Here is an 18,557-nt window from a genome sequence, read left to right as displayed (position 1 = left end):
CATTAAATATATGTTTCAATAATTATTTAGATAATAATAACTTAATTAAGAGAATGTAGATGGCGATAATGAATTCCTCCACATCATCTTCATTATAGCAATACAATGGGTGCATATCTGTGAAGGCGCAATATGAGTTCTAAAATGTGTCGACTAATGTTCCTTGCTTAAATCTGTTTGCAAATAATATTCCCATGAAGACATTTCATAATAAGTAGCCTTTGGTTTCCGTTGAGTGTAGTAGTCTCTAGTCTGGCCAGTGTCACCTTGACGACATTGGCCCAATGATAGCGCGCACGCAAACCGAAGCAGCCAATCATAGCATCCGGCAAAGTGTCAGAACAGAATCGCTTGTCATTTATGCTCTGCATGCAACCTGGCTGCGATGTATTTTGTTTGTCTGCACGATAAATGGTATATGACACAGATGGACAAAATTGCATACTTGCCTTTACAACTATTTACAAATGACTATTCTAAAACGAACTGTGAAGGATGGGCGAGTCAGAAGCCGGTGATGGGTTTATCAGGATGGTGAAATCAGAGGCAAGAAAGATTTAATGCGATCCTGAGCGTGTTCTCCTGTGCTACACAGGGTCAATCTAGGCGCATCTTGGCCCAGAGCAACGCGCCTACCGTCCCCCATTCAAAGGTCTCCTCCTCTCCGTAGCAGTAGCCAGCCATGGCTCTGGTAACCCTACAGCGTTCTCCCACCCCAAGCGCAGCATCCACCGCCAGCACCAACGCGGGGGAGGTAAGTGAAACTGCGGGAGTTATTCGCTACGTAGGCAGCGCGGTGAAGGAAACGCCGGGGATGTGCCCGATGCTCACGTCCCTCATCCACTAGGCCCAGCATCGCTTTCAGTTGTCAATATATATTTTTTGCAATTTAGTGACATAGTATATCTAACACGGCAAGACTGTTTTGTATGGACATAATTTAATAGACTTTATGGAATCCATCCGTTTAGAATGGTGAAGTAGTCCAGCCCCGCGCTATTAGCTTCTAAACCAAATCTGAGCCGGTGATTAGTTACCAGAACAATGCATTAATTGCATGTGGCAGCATTTTATTTCTACCTTCAGTTTTTTTGGTTTAAAGACAAATATGCGTTTATACATCAAGGCAATTAATGAACGCATTATCTCATGATTTTGCTTAGATTTTTAAGTCATGACATTTGTTTAAATTCCTTGCTTCAGCTTGCATATGGAATAGACTATAGAGTGAGATTCATCAGTATTGTGCAGCTACTTGCCTAGTTATGTACACCATTACATCACTACTGAGTCAGGGATGTTGCTGTTGGTACCTGCTCGTTTCAATCACTGTCAAAATACTACTGTGGCAGGTGTGAGCTTATATTTCAAAACATATGAGATCATAGATAGTGACATGGTATGACCAGTAGAGAGCGCTGATACACTGTATTAAAGTGTATTACACGTTTTAAAACCTAACGTAAAGCATCTCCTTCATGTCCCATAAATTCAGTTTAAACACTGGTACATCACTCTGATCTTCCTAATAAAGCACATGAAGACTTTCAAAAGCAAATTAATCCATCATGGCTTGAATTCTATGGAGGCAGGCGCACGCGCGCGCACACACACACACACACACACACATGGCTGTGTGCTGCAGAAATGATGTCATACTAATTACATCATTAAAGATACTGCTGCAGAAATGATTTTATACAGAGTTGGTTACCTACGGTACATGCGTCTGTATACCTCTCTTTTATATCTGAAAGTATCTAGATTACAATTGCTACTAGTGACTTAGTTAGTTTGAGCTGTGCTATTAAATAGCCTCTTTGACATCAGATCCACAGATCAAGCGCAGTCTAGGCCTATGTGCTATTTTTGACACTAACATGTCATGAAACGCAGAGAGAGAGTTTTATTCAGATCTCCTAATGGAACAAACAACCTCAACCACTCTGCCCTCAGGGAGCTACAGCATTGCTACTGGTACAGAAGGCCCAATGTCTAGCCTATATTTAGTTACTTGTCCCATGAAGATCAAGAGCATCACTTAGTGATGGTCTATATACCCATAACTTTAAAGGAAAGGAATCTCTGTCTCCACCAGTCAATGGGAATCTTCTGAGTCATTGTATTGTGACATTGTGATTAGGTATGGTAGCAAGGGGAGCATGGAAGGACATAGCAGGGCATACGGGTCATGTGCTGCTGTTGCGCAATGCATCCTACTGTACTGTCAGCACAGCCTTGATGGAAGGGTTTCTAGTAGGCCTACAGTGTATGTAACATTTCTGTCTTTCTCTTGCAGGAATTAGGGTGTGATGATGACCGGAGAGCAAATCAGAGGTAAGCCTCTCCCTCCCCTATTTTCTCCCTAAAAAAACACACACACAAAACATACAGTGGGGAGAACAAGTATTTGATACACTGCCGATTTTGCAGGTTTTCCTACTTACAAAGCATGTAGAGGTCTGTAATTTTTTATCATAGGTACACTTCAACTGTGAGAGATGGAATCTAAAACAAAAATCCAGAAAATCACATTGTATGATTTTTAAGTAATTAATTTGCATTTTATTGCATGAAATAAGTATTTGATCACCTACCAACCAGTAAGAATTCTGGCTCTCACAGACCTGTTAGTTTTTCTATAAGAAGCCCTCTTGTTCTCCACTCATTACCTGTATTAACTGCACCTGTTTGAACTCGTTACCTGTATAAAAGACACCTGTCCACACACTCAATCAAACAGACTCCGACCTATCCACAATGGCCAAGACCAGAAAGCTGTGTAAGGACATCAGGGATAAACTTTTAGACCTGCACAAGGCTGGGATGGGCTACAGGACAATAGGCAAGCAGCTTGGTGAGAAGGCAACAACTGTTGGTGCAATTATTAGAAAATGGAATAAGTTCAAAATGACGGTCAATCACCCTCGGTCTGGGGCTCCATGCAAGATCTCACCTCGTGGGGCATCAATGATCATGAAGGTGAGGGATCAGCCCAGAACTACACGGCAGGACCTGGTCAATGACCTGAAGAGAGCTGGGACCGCAGTCTCAAAGAAAACCATTAGTAACGCACTACGCCGTCATAGATTAAAATCTTGCAGCGCACGCAAGGTCCCCCTGCTCAAGCCAGCGCATATCCAGGCCCATCTGAAGTCTGCCAATGACCATCTGGAGGATCCAGAGGAGGAATGGGAGAAGGTCATGTGGTCTGATAAGACAAAAATAGAGCTTTTTGGTCTAAACTCCACTCGCTGTGTTTGGAGGAAGAAGAAGGATGAGTACAACCACAAGAACACCATCCCAGCTGTGAAGCATGGAGGTGGAAACATCATTCTTTGGGGATGCTTTTCTGCAAAGGGGACAGGACGACTGCACCGTATTGAGGGGAGGATGGATGGGGCCATGTACTGAGAGATCTTGGCCCACAACCTCCTTCCCTCAGTAAGAGCATTGAAGATGGGTCGTGGCTGGGTCTTCCAGCATGACAACGACCCGAAACACACAGCCAGGGCAACTAAGGAGTGGCTCCGTAAGAAGCATCTCAAGGTCCTGGAGTGGCCTAGCCAGTCGGGCACGGATGTTGGGCGATTAGGCCTGGAATAGAAAATCTTTGGAGGGAGCTGAAAGTCTGTATTGCCCAGGGACAGCCCCGAAACCTGAAGGTTCTGGAGAAGGTCTGTATGGAGGAGTGGGCCAAAATACCTGCTGCAGTGTGTGCAAACCTGGTCAAGAACTACAGGAAACGTATGATCTCTGTAATCGCAAACAAAGGTTTCTGTACGAAATATTAAGTTCTACATTTCTGATGTATCAAATACTTATGTCATGCAATAAAATGCAAATTAATTACTTAATAATCATACAATGTGATTTTCTGGATTTTTTTTTTTAGATTCCGTCTCTCACAGTTGAAGTATACCTATGATAAAAAATTACAGACCTACATGCTTTGTAAGTAGGAAAACCTGCAAAATCGGCAGTGTGTCAAATACTTGTTCTCCCCACTGTATTTGAATCTAGAAAAAGTTGTTTGTTTGTTTTCAAAGAACTCTTGCATTATGGTGAAGTGATCTATATGGAAAACATTGTTGCCAAGCGTCTGCTGGAGTGGTGAAAAGCTCGCCGGCCATTGAACTCTGGAGCAGTGGAAATGTGTTCTCTGTAGTGATGAATCACGCTTCACCATCTGGCAGTCCGACGGACAAATCTAGGTTTGACTGATGCCAGGAGAACGTTACCTGCACCAATGTATAGTGCCAACTATAAAGTTTGGTGGAGGAATAATGGTCTGGGGCTGTTTTTCATGGTTCGGGCTAGGCCCCTTAGTTCCAGTGACGGGAAATATTAACGCTACAGCATACAATGACATTCTATACAATTCTGTGCTTCCAACTTTGTGGTAACAGTTTGGGGAAGGCCCTTTCCTGTTTCAGCATGACAATGCCACCTTGCACAAAGCGAGGTCCATACAAAAATGGTTTGTCGAGATTGGTGTGGAAGAACTTGACTGGCCTGCACAGAGCTCTGACCTCAACCTCATCACCTTTGGGATGAATTGGAACGCTGACTACGAGCCAGGCCTAATCGCCCAACATCCGTGCCCGACATGACTAATGCTCTTATGTCTGCTGTGAGGACTAGCTTCCATTCAATGTTCCAACATCTAGTGGAATGTCTTGAGAGTTGAAGCTGTTATATCAGCAAATGGGGGACCAACTCCATATTAATGCCCATGATTTTGGAATGAGATGTTCGATGAGCAGGTGTCCATATACCTTTGCCCATGTATTTCCCTGAGAAGCCGTGCATGCACATGCATTAGGTGATACAGTAATGCATAGTAACAATCTGTTGTGGTCCATCAGTTGGTATACATTTCTTTGACCAGGGAATCTGAGTTCCCCAATGCCTATGGATATTGACCCCTGGTCCTGGTGTCAGTGGGAATTCCAGGACTGGGTTACAGTAGGAAGCACCTAGGAATGTCCTGAAGAAATAACATGGACACTGGTGCTGAATTACACACATTGTAGATAAATATGAATAACGTAATACTAGTATTCAATAAATAGGCCCACACCTTAATGAGAGCTTGCAAAAGAGATGGAACATCTCACACCATTGCAGTCCATTACAGTTCACAAAGAATGTCTCCATCTGGGGACCCTTAAACACTGAGATGTAGGCCTAGTTGTATCAAGGTTAATAACGGTCCAACACTCAGTTACCATTCCCTTTAACCACCATTATACATTCCATCAAATCAGAAACACTATCCAGCTGTATTGCAGAGCTGGGAGGGAATAGCATAGGTGGAATCCTCTACTCAGCTACAGAAGGATGTGATGTCATGGTGTTGTTGTGCCGGGGCTCATTTTGTTCTGGAGTTCCTTGGTAAGAGTTGATAAGACCTTTTTGGCCTTGCTAGTGTAGGCTGTGGCCTAGTGTTGGCTGGACACTCAGTTCTCTAGTCCAGTGGTTCCCAAACTTTTTATGGTCCCGGTCCCCTTCAAACATTCAACCTCCACCCCCTCTATCACCAGGGTCAGCGCACTCTCAAATGTTTTTTTCATCATTTTAAGCCTGCCACACACACTATGCAATCCATTTATTAAACATAAGAATGAGTGTGAGTTTTTGTCACAACCCAGCTCATGGGAAGTGACACAGAGCTCTTATATGACCAGGGCACAAATAATAATAATAAATCATTTTGCTCTTTATTTAACCATCTTACATATAAAACTATATTTGTTCATCGCAAATTGTGAATAAATCTCCACAGGTTAATGAGAAGGGTGTGGTTGAAGGATGCACATAACTCTGCAATGTTGGGTTGTATTGGAGAGAGTCTGTCTTAAATAATTTTCCACACAGTCCGTGCCTGTATTTAGTTTTCATGCTAGTGAGGGCCGAGAATCCACTCTCACATAGGCACGTGGTTGCAAAGGGCACCAGTGTCTTAATAGTGCGATTTGCCAAGGCAGGATACTCAGACCGCAGCCCAATTCAGAAATCTGGCAGTGGCTTCTAATTAAATTACATTTTCACAGAACCTCTTGTTTCGATGAGGTTCTCATTCAGATATCGGTAAGTGGACTAGAGGCAGGGCATGAAAGGGATAACGATTCCAGTTGTTGGTGTCATTGATTTCGGGAAAGTACCTGCGTAATTGCGCACACAACTCACTCCGGTGCTTCGCTAAATCGCATTTGATATTGCCCGTAAGCTTGAGTTCATTTGCACACAAAAAAATCATACAATGATAGATGGAAAGACCTGTGTTGTCCTTGTTAATGCAAACAGAGAAGAGCTCCAACTTCTTAATCCTAGCCTCAAATTTGTCCCGCACATTGAATAAAGTTACGGAGAGTCCTTGTAGTCCTAGATTCAGGTGACTCAGGTGAGAAGAAACATCACCCAGATAGGCCAGTTGTGTGAGAATCTCGTCATTGTGCAAGCGGTCAGACAAGTAAAATTGATGGTCAGTTAAAACTTTAAGCGCATCTCTCAATTCAAACAACTGTGTCAATACTTTGCCCCTTGATAACCAGCTCACTTCTGTATTTTGTAAAAGCGTTACATGGTTGCTGCCCATATCATTCCATAATGCAGAAAATACATGAGAGTTCAGGGGCCTTGCTTTAACAATGATAACGTCTTTCAAGCTGTCAGGCTTTGACAGCAAGAGCCTCTCAGTGGATGCTGCAGTGTACCCAAGTGGCTTCGGGGGCAACTGCTTGCATTCGCGTTTCCACTCCACTATGTCTCCTTGTCATGGCTTTTGCGCCATCAGTACAGATACCAACATGAGCAGCAGCTACGTTTGGCTACATACGGACCGTTCGTGGAATTCCCGCGACAGAGTAATGGTTAATGTGATTGGATGTTAATTATTTGCCTAGGCTACCTGTATCTGACATTGTTGTTATTTCGCTGAACATTAGATTGTTACGTTTTATTTTGGGCAGTGAAACGAGGCTACTCAGGGGAGGGGGGAAAAAAACTCACTTTTTATTTGGTGTACCCCTAACAAGCATTGCGTTTACCCCAGATTGGAAATACATGCTCTAGTCCAACCTGGTTGGGCCAAGGGAGTTTCAGCCTTACACAACCGTTTCCCCCATCCGCTAGACATGAGACACACACAGGATGGGTTGAGATTATAACATTGATAAGGTAGATTACTTTCTTGGTGGTACAAGGCAGATGGAGGAATGTTTGAAAGGTGGTATAGGGAGCAATTTTGATTATGTAAAATCTTGCTTCAGAGTTGCTTCTACCTGCAGAAAATGTAGGAAAAACACAATAAAAAATGTTTTGATATTAGTGGTTTTGTGCCATTAAATCTTTTGTTGTTAAAAGGCTAAAGCAAAGACATTTAACTTGATCGTGATAGTCACCAGAGAAATGCTGCAAGGCGGAGCAGTCACGCCATTGATTATTGGAAGTGGCCCAGTCCACATTAGCTCTGCTCATCTTGTCCTCTCTCAGACCCTAGGGCCCAGTGATGTCACCAAGTCTACCTCTCTGAGGGCCATACTGTATCAGTCAGGCAGAAACCTGATCCACATTTACCCCCCAGCAGCCATTGGTTGTCACAGTACCCTGAAAGAAAGCCCAAGCACCAGACAGGGTTATGCAACAGCCAAGGAGAGAGGTGTGTGTGTGCGCAGACTTCAAAAGGGAAGATGTCCTTGGTGTGCGTCTAACGAGCATCTTGCTTCACACTGGCATTGGATATGTGTTCTGTGATGGAGTTATGGTTCAGACAAAGTTGAATATGCCACTCAATGAGTAGTATGTTTCCTTTGGCTCAGTGGCTCATCAGAGATCCTCTGGGATCTTACATGTCAAATAGCATCCACTCACTCTACAGACGTGTGCTTTGTAGACTGAAGATGAGGCAAGCTAGATTCCCTGCCACCCAACCCAGCTAACGCGAAACATGCTTGAATGGTGCTTTTGTGTCGGGAGTTGCGGAGGGAGTTATGATTGCTCAAGCGCGTGCTGTGAGGAGGAGATAAGCTGCTGCTGATGGTCGGGAGTTGAGGCAGAGCTGAACCGACGCAGCAGAATCTGAAGACTGATCCTCACAGCCCAGACGGACAGGAGGGAGAGACGGACGCACCAGACCAAGACAGGATACATCATCAGACTATTGAACCCAATCTGCACCTTTTTACAGGGAAAAAAGAAACCCAGGGCTATATCAGTTATTATACATTGGAAACCAAATTAGTTTTTGAGGCACACAATGCTTGTGAATGTATTTTTTGCACATGGATGTGCTAAGAAGCTATAAGGGCGGAGGAGATTTTGTGAGGAGGCCAGTAGACTCCAGAGAGCTACTGAGGGAGAGATCCAGAATCAGGATGCATCTTGTGGTGGAGCCTTCACAGGAAGCCATGCTTACCATGCTGCCTCACTTTGTGAAGAACGCAGTCCTGAGTAAGAGAGAGATCTGGCGAATGTAAGTCCTCCACTCACTCAAGGACAGGCAATCCTGAGTGTATCTCTCACTGGCATTTCTACCTTGATAAGAGGTAGCCAACGGCGACAATGGTTTGAATGGTTGTCACTTGTAACTGTGCACCCTGCATTTTCTGTATACGGGTATTGTTTTTATGGCTGTCTATATGTCTTCTTGAGTGTTCTTTTTAGAAGTCTACTGTTCACAGCTGTCCTAATGCGGTTTACACAGGCAGCCTAATTCTGATCTTTTTCCACTAATTGGCGGTTCAACCAATCAGATCAGGTGTTTGGCCAATAATTAAAAAAATTATCAGAATTGGACTGTGTGTAAACTCAGCCTTAGAAAGATGGGGACATGCTCTGATTGTTTTCAGTAATGGTGTAATGGACGGATCAACAGTAGCTGGAGCCTTTTCCATACAGCTTTCTCTTTAGGTCTATACATCTGTGATTACTGCTATTCAGTTCATCCCATTTACAGTACATCAGATATCTTAAGATGAGCTGTTATGGTATCCTACCCAACTCTGACCTCTTGACTGAGGCCACCCTCATCTTTTTCAGGACATTCTGAAAAGGAACAATGCTACATAACAGCGGGGCAGAAACAAAAGGTCTTGTGATAGACCCACTGTCATACCATGCTTTGTTTGTGGTGGCAGAGCGAGAGGGCAGCCTGTCTGTTAACAAAGACTGGCTCTGTTCCTCTTGGTCAATGTTGTGGCCAGCAAACGCGCAGCTCTGTTCCTCCTGGTCAATGTTGTGGCCAGCAAACACCCAACTCTTTTCTTCCTGGACATTGCTTAGTCCAAGGAAATACTATATTTTATCCGGGGGTGGTCAGTGCCTCGAGCACAGGAGTTAGGGCAGTCGGGAGAGCCCATCCCTGGCCAGAGAAGGGAGGGATAGATGGTGCTGGCTGAAGAAAGGCAGAGGAAATATTTCAGTGGTGGGCTCAATTATCTGCCCCAACGATAGGTCAGGGGACCTAACCACGTTCTGTCAGTTCATTATCTGAGGGAAATATTTCATGAAGGAAAGGTCTGCTCACATTTACTTCCTGATGAATTTGGGAACATCCTTTCCTGCTAGTCACTAAACTTTGTAAAAGCAATTAACAGCCATCCCACCCTGCCTCTTCTTCCCACTGTAGTTCTGCTCTCTGACTATGCGCATTCTACATCTCCAGGTCATTTGTCTCCATTCCTGGACTAAAACAGCCTCACTCATTGACAAGTGAGAAGGATACTGTGGGTTGGACAGTTTAATTGAACCACATCAGCCTTAGGAGAGTCTGCAGCAGGGCATCCACATTCCACATGATCATTTTCAATGAATATGTTGCCTCCCTGACGTGAACGCACTGGTGATTGCATAGTCTGTCAAATACATAATGGAAAGGAAAGTAGGCTATGGCTGGGTAGTTTTGTTACAACAGACATACTGTTAATCTGTGGATGTACTTAAATGGAGAACAACAAAACAGGGAAGAGACACCAAGCAGGTGTAGGAAGGAGTGACTATTTCAAATGTCCTCTCTGTTCTAGAGTAGAACTCCATGCTACTTACTATAGGTACTGTGGAGTGCAGTGTGCCACAGACGGTGCTTAAGCTGTTGAAGCAGTACAAGGATTTGTGCAAATCTCTATTCAGATATGCTGATGATCTGTTGCCTACTTCCAGTACAGTCTGTACTCTTTCTTTCACTTCTCTAATGAATGCTTCCCCTGTGTGTTTCAGCATCAAACCACTAGAAACCCTATTTTCCTGTCTGTTTCAGCCTCAGTGAGAGCTTCTTCATGGTCAAAGGAGCTGCCCTCTTCCTGCAACAGGGCACCAATGCACAGGGACCCAAGACCCCTACACACCACAAACACGCAGGTAAACACACTGGCACACCACAAACACGCAGGTAAACACACTGGCACACCACAAACACGCAGGTAAACACACTGGCACATCACAAACACGCAGGTAAACACACTGGCACACCACAAACACGCAGGTAAACACACTGGCACATCACAAACACGCAGGTAACACACTGGCACACCACAAACACGCTCTTGACACACACTGGGCCCATTGTTCATTGGCCCTGTTCACCCATGACTGCGTGGCCACGCACGCCTCCAACTCAATCATCAAGTTTGCAGACGACACTACAGTGTTAGGCTTGATTGCCAACAACGACGAGACGGCCTACGGGGAGGAGGTGAGGGCCCTCGGAGTGTGGTGTCAGGAAAATAATCTCACACTCACACTCAACGTCAACAAAACAAAGGAAATTATCGTGGACTTCAAAAACAGCAGAGGGGGCAGCCCCATATCTACATTGACGGGACAGGAGTGGAGAAGGTGTAAAGTTTTAAGTTCCTCGGCGTACACATCACGGACAAACTGAAATGGTCCACCCACACAGACAGCGTAGTGAAGAAGGCGCAGCAGCGCCTCTTTAATCTCAGGAGGCTGAAGAAATTCGGCTTGTCACCAAAAACACTCACAAAATTTTACAGATGCATAATAGAGAGCATCCTGTCGGGCTGTATCACTGCCTGGTACGGCAACTGCTCCGCCCACAACCGTAAGGCTGTCCAGAGGGTAGTGAGGTCTGCACAACGCATCACCGGGGGCAAACTACCTGCCCTCCAGGACACCTACACCACCCGATGTCACAGGAAGGCCATAAAGATCATCAAGGACAACAACCACCCGAGCCACTGCCTGTTCACCCCGCTATCATCCAGAAGGTGAGGTCAGTACAGGTGCATCAAAGCAGGGACCGAGAGACTGAAAAAACAGCTTCTATCTCAAGGCCATCAGACTGTTAAACAGCCATCACTAACATTGAGTGGCTGCTGCCAACATACTGACTCATCTCTAGCCACTTTAATAATGAAACAATTGATGTAATAAATGCATCACTAGCCACTTTATATAATGTTACCGACCCTACATTGGTCATCTCATATGTATATACTGTACTCTATACCATCTACTGCATCTTGTCTATGCCGTTCGGCCATCGCTCATTCATATATTTTTATGTACATATTCTTATTCATTCCTTTACACCTGTATGTAGCTTATTTGTTAGATATTGGTCAGAACTAGAAGCACAAGCATTTCACTACACTCTCATTAACATCTGCTAACCATGTGTATGTGACAAATAAAATTTGATTAGATTTGTTCAGTGAACCGTGACAATGCCACTGCTAAAGTTCTATTTAAAGACAAGGTAATATTGTCTGAGGTTGGCTTGGCCTTTGTGATTGAGCCTGTGTTCAACCCATATTCACAGAAGGATTACCTGGCCATTGACTGCCCTCGAGGCAGGTACTTGTCTGCTTTTAGCTTTGATATGTTTGTCAAAGTAGGTCCAGATGTGACCCTAGAGCCTGCCTATGTAACAGTTTAACTTTAGTCCGTCCCCTCGCCCCTACCCGGGCTCGGACTAGGGAGTGACTAGGGAGTGACTAGGGAGTGCACACACAGACAACTGACACCCACGAAGCAACGTTACCCATTGCTCCACAAAAGCCACGGCCCTTGCAGAGCAAGGGGAACCACTACTTCAAGGTCTCAGAGCGAGTGACGTCACCGATTGAAACGCTATTAGCGCACACCACCACTAACTAGCTAGCCATTTCACATCAGTAACCCCCCTTTTGACCTCCTCCTTTTCAAAGGGCTTTATAGATCCTGCTTGTTTGTTAGATTTTTTTTTTTCTCCCCCATCAAGATGTTACATAAACTCACCAAGCTAGACTAACCAGCCTGCAGCACATATGATGTCACCTCAGTGGTGTGTGTGTGTATATGTACGGGTAGGCCTAGGTGTGTGTATTTGTACGGGTAGGCCTAGGTGTGTGTATTTGTACCTGTAGGCCTAGGTGTGTGTATTTGTACGGGTAGGCCTAGGTGTGTGTATCTGTACGGGTAGGCCTAGGTGTGTGTATTTGTACGGGTAGGCCTAGGTGTGTGTATTTGTACGGGTAGGCCTAGGTGTGTGTATTTGTACGGGTAGGCCTAGGTGTGTGTATTTGTACGGGTAGGCCTAGGTGTGTGTATCTGTACGGGTAGGCCTAGGTGTGTGTATCTGTACGGGTAGGCCTAGGTGTGTGTATCTGTACGGGTAGGCCTAGGTGTGTGTATCTGTACGGGTAGGCCTAGGTGTGTGTATCTGTACGGGTAGGCCTAGGTGTGTGTATCTGTGTATGATGCAGCATGTCTTATAGCAGGTTGTTGTTGAGATTAGTTAGATCGGGGAGTCCTAACACCCCACTCCTCCCCTATGATATGCAGGTTATTCACAAGATCAATGTGAGGATCACTCCAGATTTCTTGATTACATCACCAGACGTTCAAGTTAATGCTTAGCTCTGATGAACCTGGCATCCATTTATCTGTGTGTTTACGTGTATGACAGACTGCTTCTGCATGTTTGTATGGGTTTAGCCGAGGGTTGTACTTGGGAATGGTGTACCATAACATCTCATTTATTTACCTAGGATAGGGTAAGTAAGGGTAAGTAATCTTTCTCCTCCCCCAAAAAAAAAAAAAAGATTTAGATGCAAGTGGCTGTTCCACTGGATGTCATAAGGTGTATGCACCAATTTGTAAGTCGCTCTGGATAAGAGCGTCTGCTAAATGACTTAAATGTAAATGTATTTACCCGTCTTGTCACGAGATGTTCAGGCTTTGCTCTGCAATGTAACTTCAATACAGACGTGTTGTTATGGCTGGTATTGGATCACCCTGCAGGTGGGCATAATCAGAGGTACCAGTCTAAGTAGGGGCCTGGATAGCAGAGCTGGACACAGTTATACAATCTGTCTGATTATGAGGCTTGCTTGATCTGGATTATGGTATGCGGTTCTCTTCTCTCCCAGGTGACTTACCCCGACACCTGCAGGTAATGATTAACACCCTCCGCTCTGAGGACCGCATCAAACTGGTCAGTCAAATCCCCATCTCAGATGTACTTACCATCCATTTTTATTGACAAACAAATGCTACACAGTGTAACCTGTTCTTACTGTACCCCAGGCTGTACGGTTAGAGAGTGGTTGGTCTGACCGTGTGCGGTACATGGTTGTGGTCTACACCAGTGGTCGACAGGACACAGAGGAGAATATCCTGCTAGGGATGGACTTCACCGATAAGGACAGGTACTCGTCTTTCCTCCTTAGCCAGCAGTATCACACTACACTATGGTTTGTTGTTATCATAGAGTAATAATCTATTCCGTTGCATAATTCCCAGTAAAAGCTGCTCTATTGGCATGGTGCTACCGCTATGGAGCGATACGAAGATCCATTTAGATGGAGATGGGTAAGTGCTACTCTTCTACACACTGAGGATATAAAACATTAGGAACACCTGCTCTTTCCATGACAGACTGACCAGGGGACAGCTATGATCCCTTATTGATGTCACCTGTTAAATCCACTTCACTCAGTGTAGATGAAGGGGAGGAGACAGATTAAAAAGGGATTTTTAAGCCTTGAGACATGGATTGTGTATCTGTGCCATTCACAGGGTGAATGGGCTAAACAAAAGATTTGAGTGCCTTTTGAACGGGGTATGGTAGTAGGTACCAGGCACACCGGTTTGTATGTCAAGAATTACAATGCAGCTGGTTTTTCACGCTCAACAGTTTCCCATGTGTATGAAGAATGGTCCATCACCCAAAGGACATTCAACCAACTTGACACAACAGTGAGAAGCATTGGAGTCAACATGGGCCAGCATCCCTGTGGAACGCTTTCGATACCTTGCAGAGTCCATACCCCGACATATTGAAGCTGTTCTGAGGAGAAAATTAGTGGGCTGCAACTCAGCATTAGGGAGGTGTTCCTAATGTTTGGTATACTCAGTCTATACCCTCACATAAATATACATGAAACTTTCCACAAAGGTACGGTATGTGTCACAGTGCATCCCACAGACATTAAGTTGCATATACAGTCGACCATGAAGTACCTCTGATCGTTTAGCCCTTCAAACAGCCCAGCCCTGTGACACAGAATGAGTTGCTCTGCCCTCCAGTCGGCAGTCCAGTCAACAACAGGCATTTTCAATTCTCCATGTGGCAGATGAGTTCTTGCTGAGCTGTTAGTCATCCCTCTCTGTGCTGGAGGAATGTTCCATTGGAATGTGTCCTGAATAGTCCCCTAAACCCTTGTAGCTCAGCCCCTGTTCGTGCGCCCAGACCCCTCTCTCTAATCCTTCATTTTCTCTCTCCTCAGAGGATTTAGTGTGACCACAGGAGGACGATCGCATGTCTTCAAGCCTGTTTCTGTGCAGGCCATGTGGTAAGTGTCTGGTTGTTTTGGGGTTTGATACTGTATTTGGGTACTTCAAAATATAATTGTCTGGTGACCTTTATATTCCCTGAAACCATACAGTGACTGTACTCTACCATGTTGGTTCCATTTTAATATCAACAATCGATAGGGTGGAGAAACATAAACTAGTAGATGAATTATTCAGGCTGGTAACACTTTGATACCGACCCCGCTGCCAGTTGTCCATGCACCATCTACTGGTCAATAGATGCCGCTATCATTACAATGTGCAGACTCATCATTTTCTCTGGGTTTGACAGGCTTTTAAATGTATTCTGAATTTCCTGCGTCATTAAAAATCAATGATTAAAAGACTGACTCTATAATCAGATAAGTGGAATAGCTTCTGAATAGTTGCTGTTGAGAACCTGTATTAAGATTGGGAGCTTCTTCTACCTGTGTGGCTTCAGGTCTGCGCTGCAGATCCTCCATAAGGCAAGCGATGTGTCTCGCAGGCACAACTACTTCCCCGGGGGTATGGCCCTCACATGGATGGGCTTCTATGAGAGCTGTATCACCTCCGAGCAGAGCTGCATCAACGAGTGGAACACTATGACCGACCTGGAGACCATGCGGCCCGACTCACCTGCCATGTTCGTCGACCGGTAAGACCTGAATCGTCCGTTTTCGTAAGATTCAATGAAGTCGTTTTTCTTATGATTCATTCTAGTTGCAGTACCTTCTGAGATTGGTAATGTATGTCCATCAGGGTAAACCGGGCCTTTCTTGTTTTAATCAAAAGTGATAAATGTGTTTGTTACATTCATAATTAATTAATTGATATATTGACATATGTTGTTATTCAGGCCAACGGAGAGAGAGAGAACCGAGTGTGCAATCAAAGCTAAACTACGCAGCATGATGATGTTCCGGGACCTGGAGAATGTCACTTCCAAGGAGGTATGTGTCGCCACTCACCAGGCTTTGTAGGGGCACACAGATCGGTTTGTTGGGGCAATTAACTCTGCATGAGATATAAGTACCATAGTGCAGCCTAATACCGGTTCTGTCCTCCCCCTCTCAGATCCGTGTGGAGCTGGAGCAGCATATGAGTTGTAACCTGAAGGAGTACAAAGAGTTCCTCGACAATGAGATGCTGCTGATCCTGGGTCAGATGGACAAAGCCACACTCATCTTTGACCACCTCTACCTGGTGAGAACCTTTCCCTAACTTTACATCCTGATTGTCTCTTTGTATCCTTAACACTAACAAGTAACTACACTCCTCCTCTCTAACCTCTGAACTACTGTCACAACTCTGTTACTGTAACCCTGGTGTAGGTAGTTTGACCTTTGTAACCTGACGGAGTAAGTTGTCTTGATATTCATTCCTCTGTGTTTGTCTTCTCTAGGGCTCTGAGTGGAATGCCTCCAATCTAGAGGAACTACGGGACTGTGGGTGAGTGGATGTCTCACAAACACTAAAGCTATTTCACTAGAACTGCTCCCTAACCACCCCTGCTCCCTAACCATCAGCACTGGCTCACAAACATAGTGTTGTATTATTCTGTATTCCCATACGAAGGACAATAGATGTATGTCAGGTCATTGATACATCTCTCCTTCATAAGACCTACCAATACAGAAAGGTTGGTTGTTGGAACACGGATAGCACCACTGAACGAGATACTGCCCCACTGGAACGCAACCACTCTCGCCTCTAATTCCTACGGCAGCTGAATAAATTCAGCATGCCACACCAGGTCCTCTCCAAATACTTCCACTGCACCATTGAGAGCATCCTGACCATGTTGCATCATGGCCTGGTACGGGAATTGCTCCGTCCACTATCCCAAGGCCCTCCAGCGGATGGTGGGACTGTGCTCCCACCCATCCAGGACATCTACTTGAAACTGTGCCTGAGGAAGGCCCACAGCATCGTCAAGGACCCCACACACCCCAGTCATGTGCTGTTGACTCCCTTACCATCGGAGAGATGGTATTGGAGCATGAGTTCTGATACCATCAGACTGCCGAACACTTGAGCTGGACTTACCACCTGCATTCTCTTACCACCTTACCATTCTCTGCACCTTAGCACACATGAACTCACATACCCACACACACAGATATATACTGAGTGTACAAAACATTTCCATTCCATAGACTGCCCAGGTGAATCTAATGAAAGCTATGATCCCTTATTGATGTCACCTGTTAAATTCACTTCAATCAGTGTAGACTGGTTAAAGAAGGATTTTTAAGCCTTGAGACAACTGAGACATGGATTGTGTATGTGTGCCATTCAGAGAGTGAATGGGCAAGACAAAAGAAGTGCCTTTGAACAGTGTATGATAGTAGGTGCCAGGCAGGCACATCAGTTTGTGTCAAGAACAAGAAAAATAAAGAAAAATCCTGGAATGAGTAGGTGTGTCCAAACTTTTGACTGGTACTGTATATGGTCCACCACCCAAAGGACATCTAGCCAGGTTGACACAACTGTGGGAAGCATTGGAGTCAACATGGGCCAGCATCCCTGTGGAACGCTTTTGACACCTTGTAGAATCCATGACCTGACGAATTGAGGATGTTCTGAGTGCAAAAGGGGGTGCAACTTAATATTAGGAAGGTGTCATTAATGTTTTAGACACTCGGTGTACACATTAATATTTTATTTATTATTGTTGTTGCATTATCGAGAAGGAATCTGCCAGTAAGCACTTTTCGTTGGCCTGTGTATACCATGTGTATCCTGTACATATAACAAATTAAAACTTGAAACATGTTGTTTTTGTCTTCTTGATGCAGTGTGGGCTACATCCTCAACGTGACCAGGGAAATAGACAACTTCTTCCAGGGCACGTTCTCCTACCACAATATCCGGGTGTTTGATGAGGAGGCCACAGACCTGCTGGCCCACTGGAACGAGACCTACAACTTCATCGTCAGAGCCAAGTGAGTGCCTACTTGTCAAACAAACTAAACCCTACTTCTCAAACAGCTAACTAAAACACATCTTGCAGCATGTGAAGTATTTACTGCAGTACAACAAAGGAAGTGTATACTTAAATAGTGGGTAGTTCCTCTGTGTCTGGGTTATTTTATACACTAAAACTATGTGGAAAGCCTAGTCACTCTGAATTAGACTTCTTCAAAATTAACAGGGTTTTAATAGAAAACATTATTGCCCCACAGAAAGAACCAGTCTAAGTGTCTGGTCCACTGTAAGATGGGTGTGAGCCGGTCAGCCTCCACGGTCATAGCTTATGCCATGAAGGAGTATGGCTGGACTCTGGAGAAGGCCTACAACTTTGTGAAGCAGAAGAGGAGCATTGCTCGGCCCAATGCTGGCTTTATGAAGCAGCTGGCAGAGTACGAGGGCATCCTGGACGCTAGGTGAGTCAGGGTATACTGGGGTACTGTACTGGTATATGCAGGTTTGCTCCGGTATGTAACCAACTGTGCTACATGAGGAGCATCTGCCACTTATTCTTACTCCACTGCAGTCATGAGGTATTGGTTAGTGCTATCCTTGGGACGTCCCTAGGGTTGCGCATTTTGGGGAATATTTGGAGTTGGAAACTTTCCATGGAAATTAACGGAAATATATGCAAATTAATACAATTTAATTGTGATGTTTTTTACATTGGATATATTTACCATATCATATTTGTTGTGCCATGATGTCTTTGAGGAGCAGATTCAATGCATGAGCAGCACAGCCAATGGGTGTGATGTGAGGGTAGGACTCTTCCACTTTAGATAAAGCATGTCTGGTTGGAGGGG

The 18,557-nt window shown here is 44.7% G+C and overlaps 1 protein-coding gene across 2 annotated transcripts in view; it reads left to right on the top strand.

The window, feature by feature from the left end:
* Positions 1–326: 326 nt before the first annotated feature.
* The window catches only part of LOC118391402 (protein phosphatase Slingshot homolog 1-like), a 28,736-nt gene continuing 10,505 nt past the window's right edge, over positions 327–18,557 (top strand). Inside the window, exons 1-14 of one of the 2 annotated variants that reach the window (XM_035782755.2) lie at positions 327–414; positions 596–754; positions 2,300–2,337; positions 10,259–10,359; positions 13,374–13,438; positions 13,531–13,652; positions 13,747–13,815; positions 14,733–14,798; positions 15,242–15,436; positions 15,638–15,731; positions 15,856–15,984; positions 16,184–16,230; positions 17,580–17,726; positions 17,967–18,167. In XM_035782755.2, the coding sequence (XP_035638648.1) occupies positions 683–754; positions 2,300–2,337; positions 10,259–10,359; positions 13,374–13,438; positions 13,531–13,652; positions 13,747–13,815; positions 14,733–14,798; positions 15,242–15,436; positions 15,638–15,731; positions 15,856–15,984; positions 16,184–16,230; positions 17,580–17,726; positions 17,967–18,167 (1,346 nt within the window). In that variant the 5' untranslated portion in view covers positions 327–414; positions 596–682. Of the gene's footprint in view, positions 415–595; positions 755–2,299; positions 2,338–8,051; positions 8,477–10,258; positions 10,360–13,373; positions 13,439–13,530; positions 13,653–13,746; positions 13,816–14,732; positions 14,799–15,241; positions 15,437–15,637; positions 15,732–15,855; positions 15,985–16,183; positions 16,231–17,579; positions 17,727–17,966; positions 18,168–18,557 lie in introns of those variants that run through there. The other variant, XM_035782753.2, reaches the window with a different exon arrangement.

This window comes from Oncorhynchus keta, chromosome 12, assembly GCF_023373465.1.
Source record: "Oncorhynchus keta strain PuntledgeMale-10-30-2019 chromosome 12, Oket_V2, whole genome shotgun sequence".
NCBI lineage: Eukaryota > Metazoa > Chordata > Actinopteri > Salmoniformes > Salmonidae > Oncorhynchus > Oncorhynchus keta.
The sequence above is the reverse complement of the archived record's forward strand: the minus strand, read 5'-3'. Positions and strand labels throughout refer to the sequence as shown.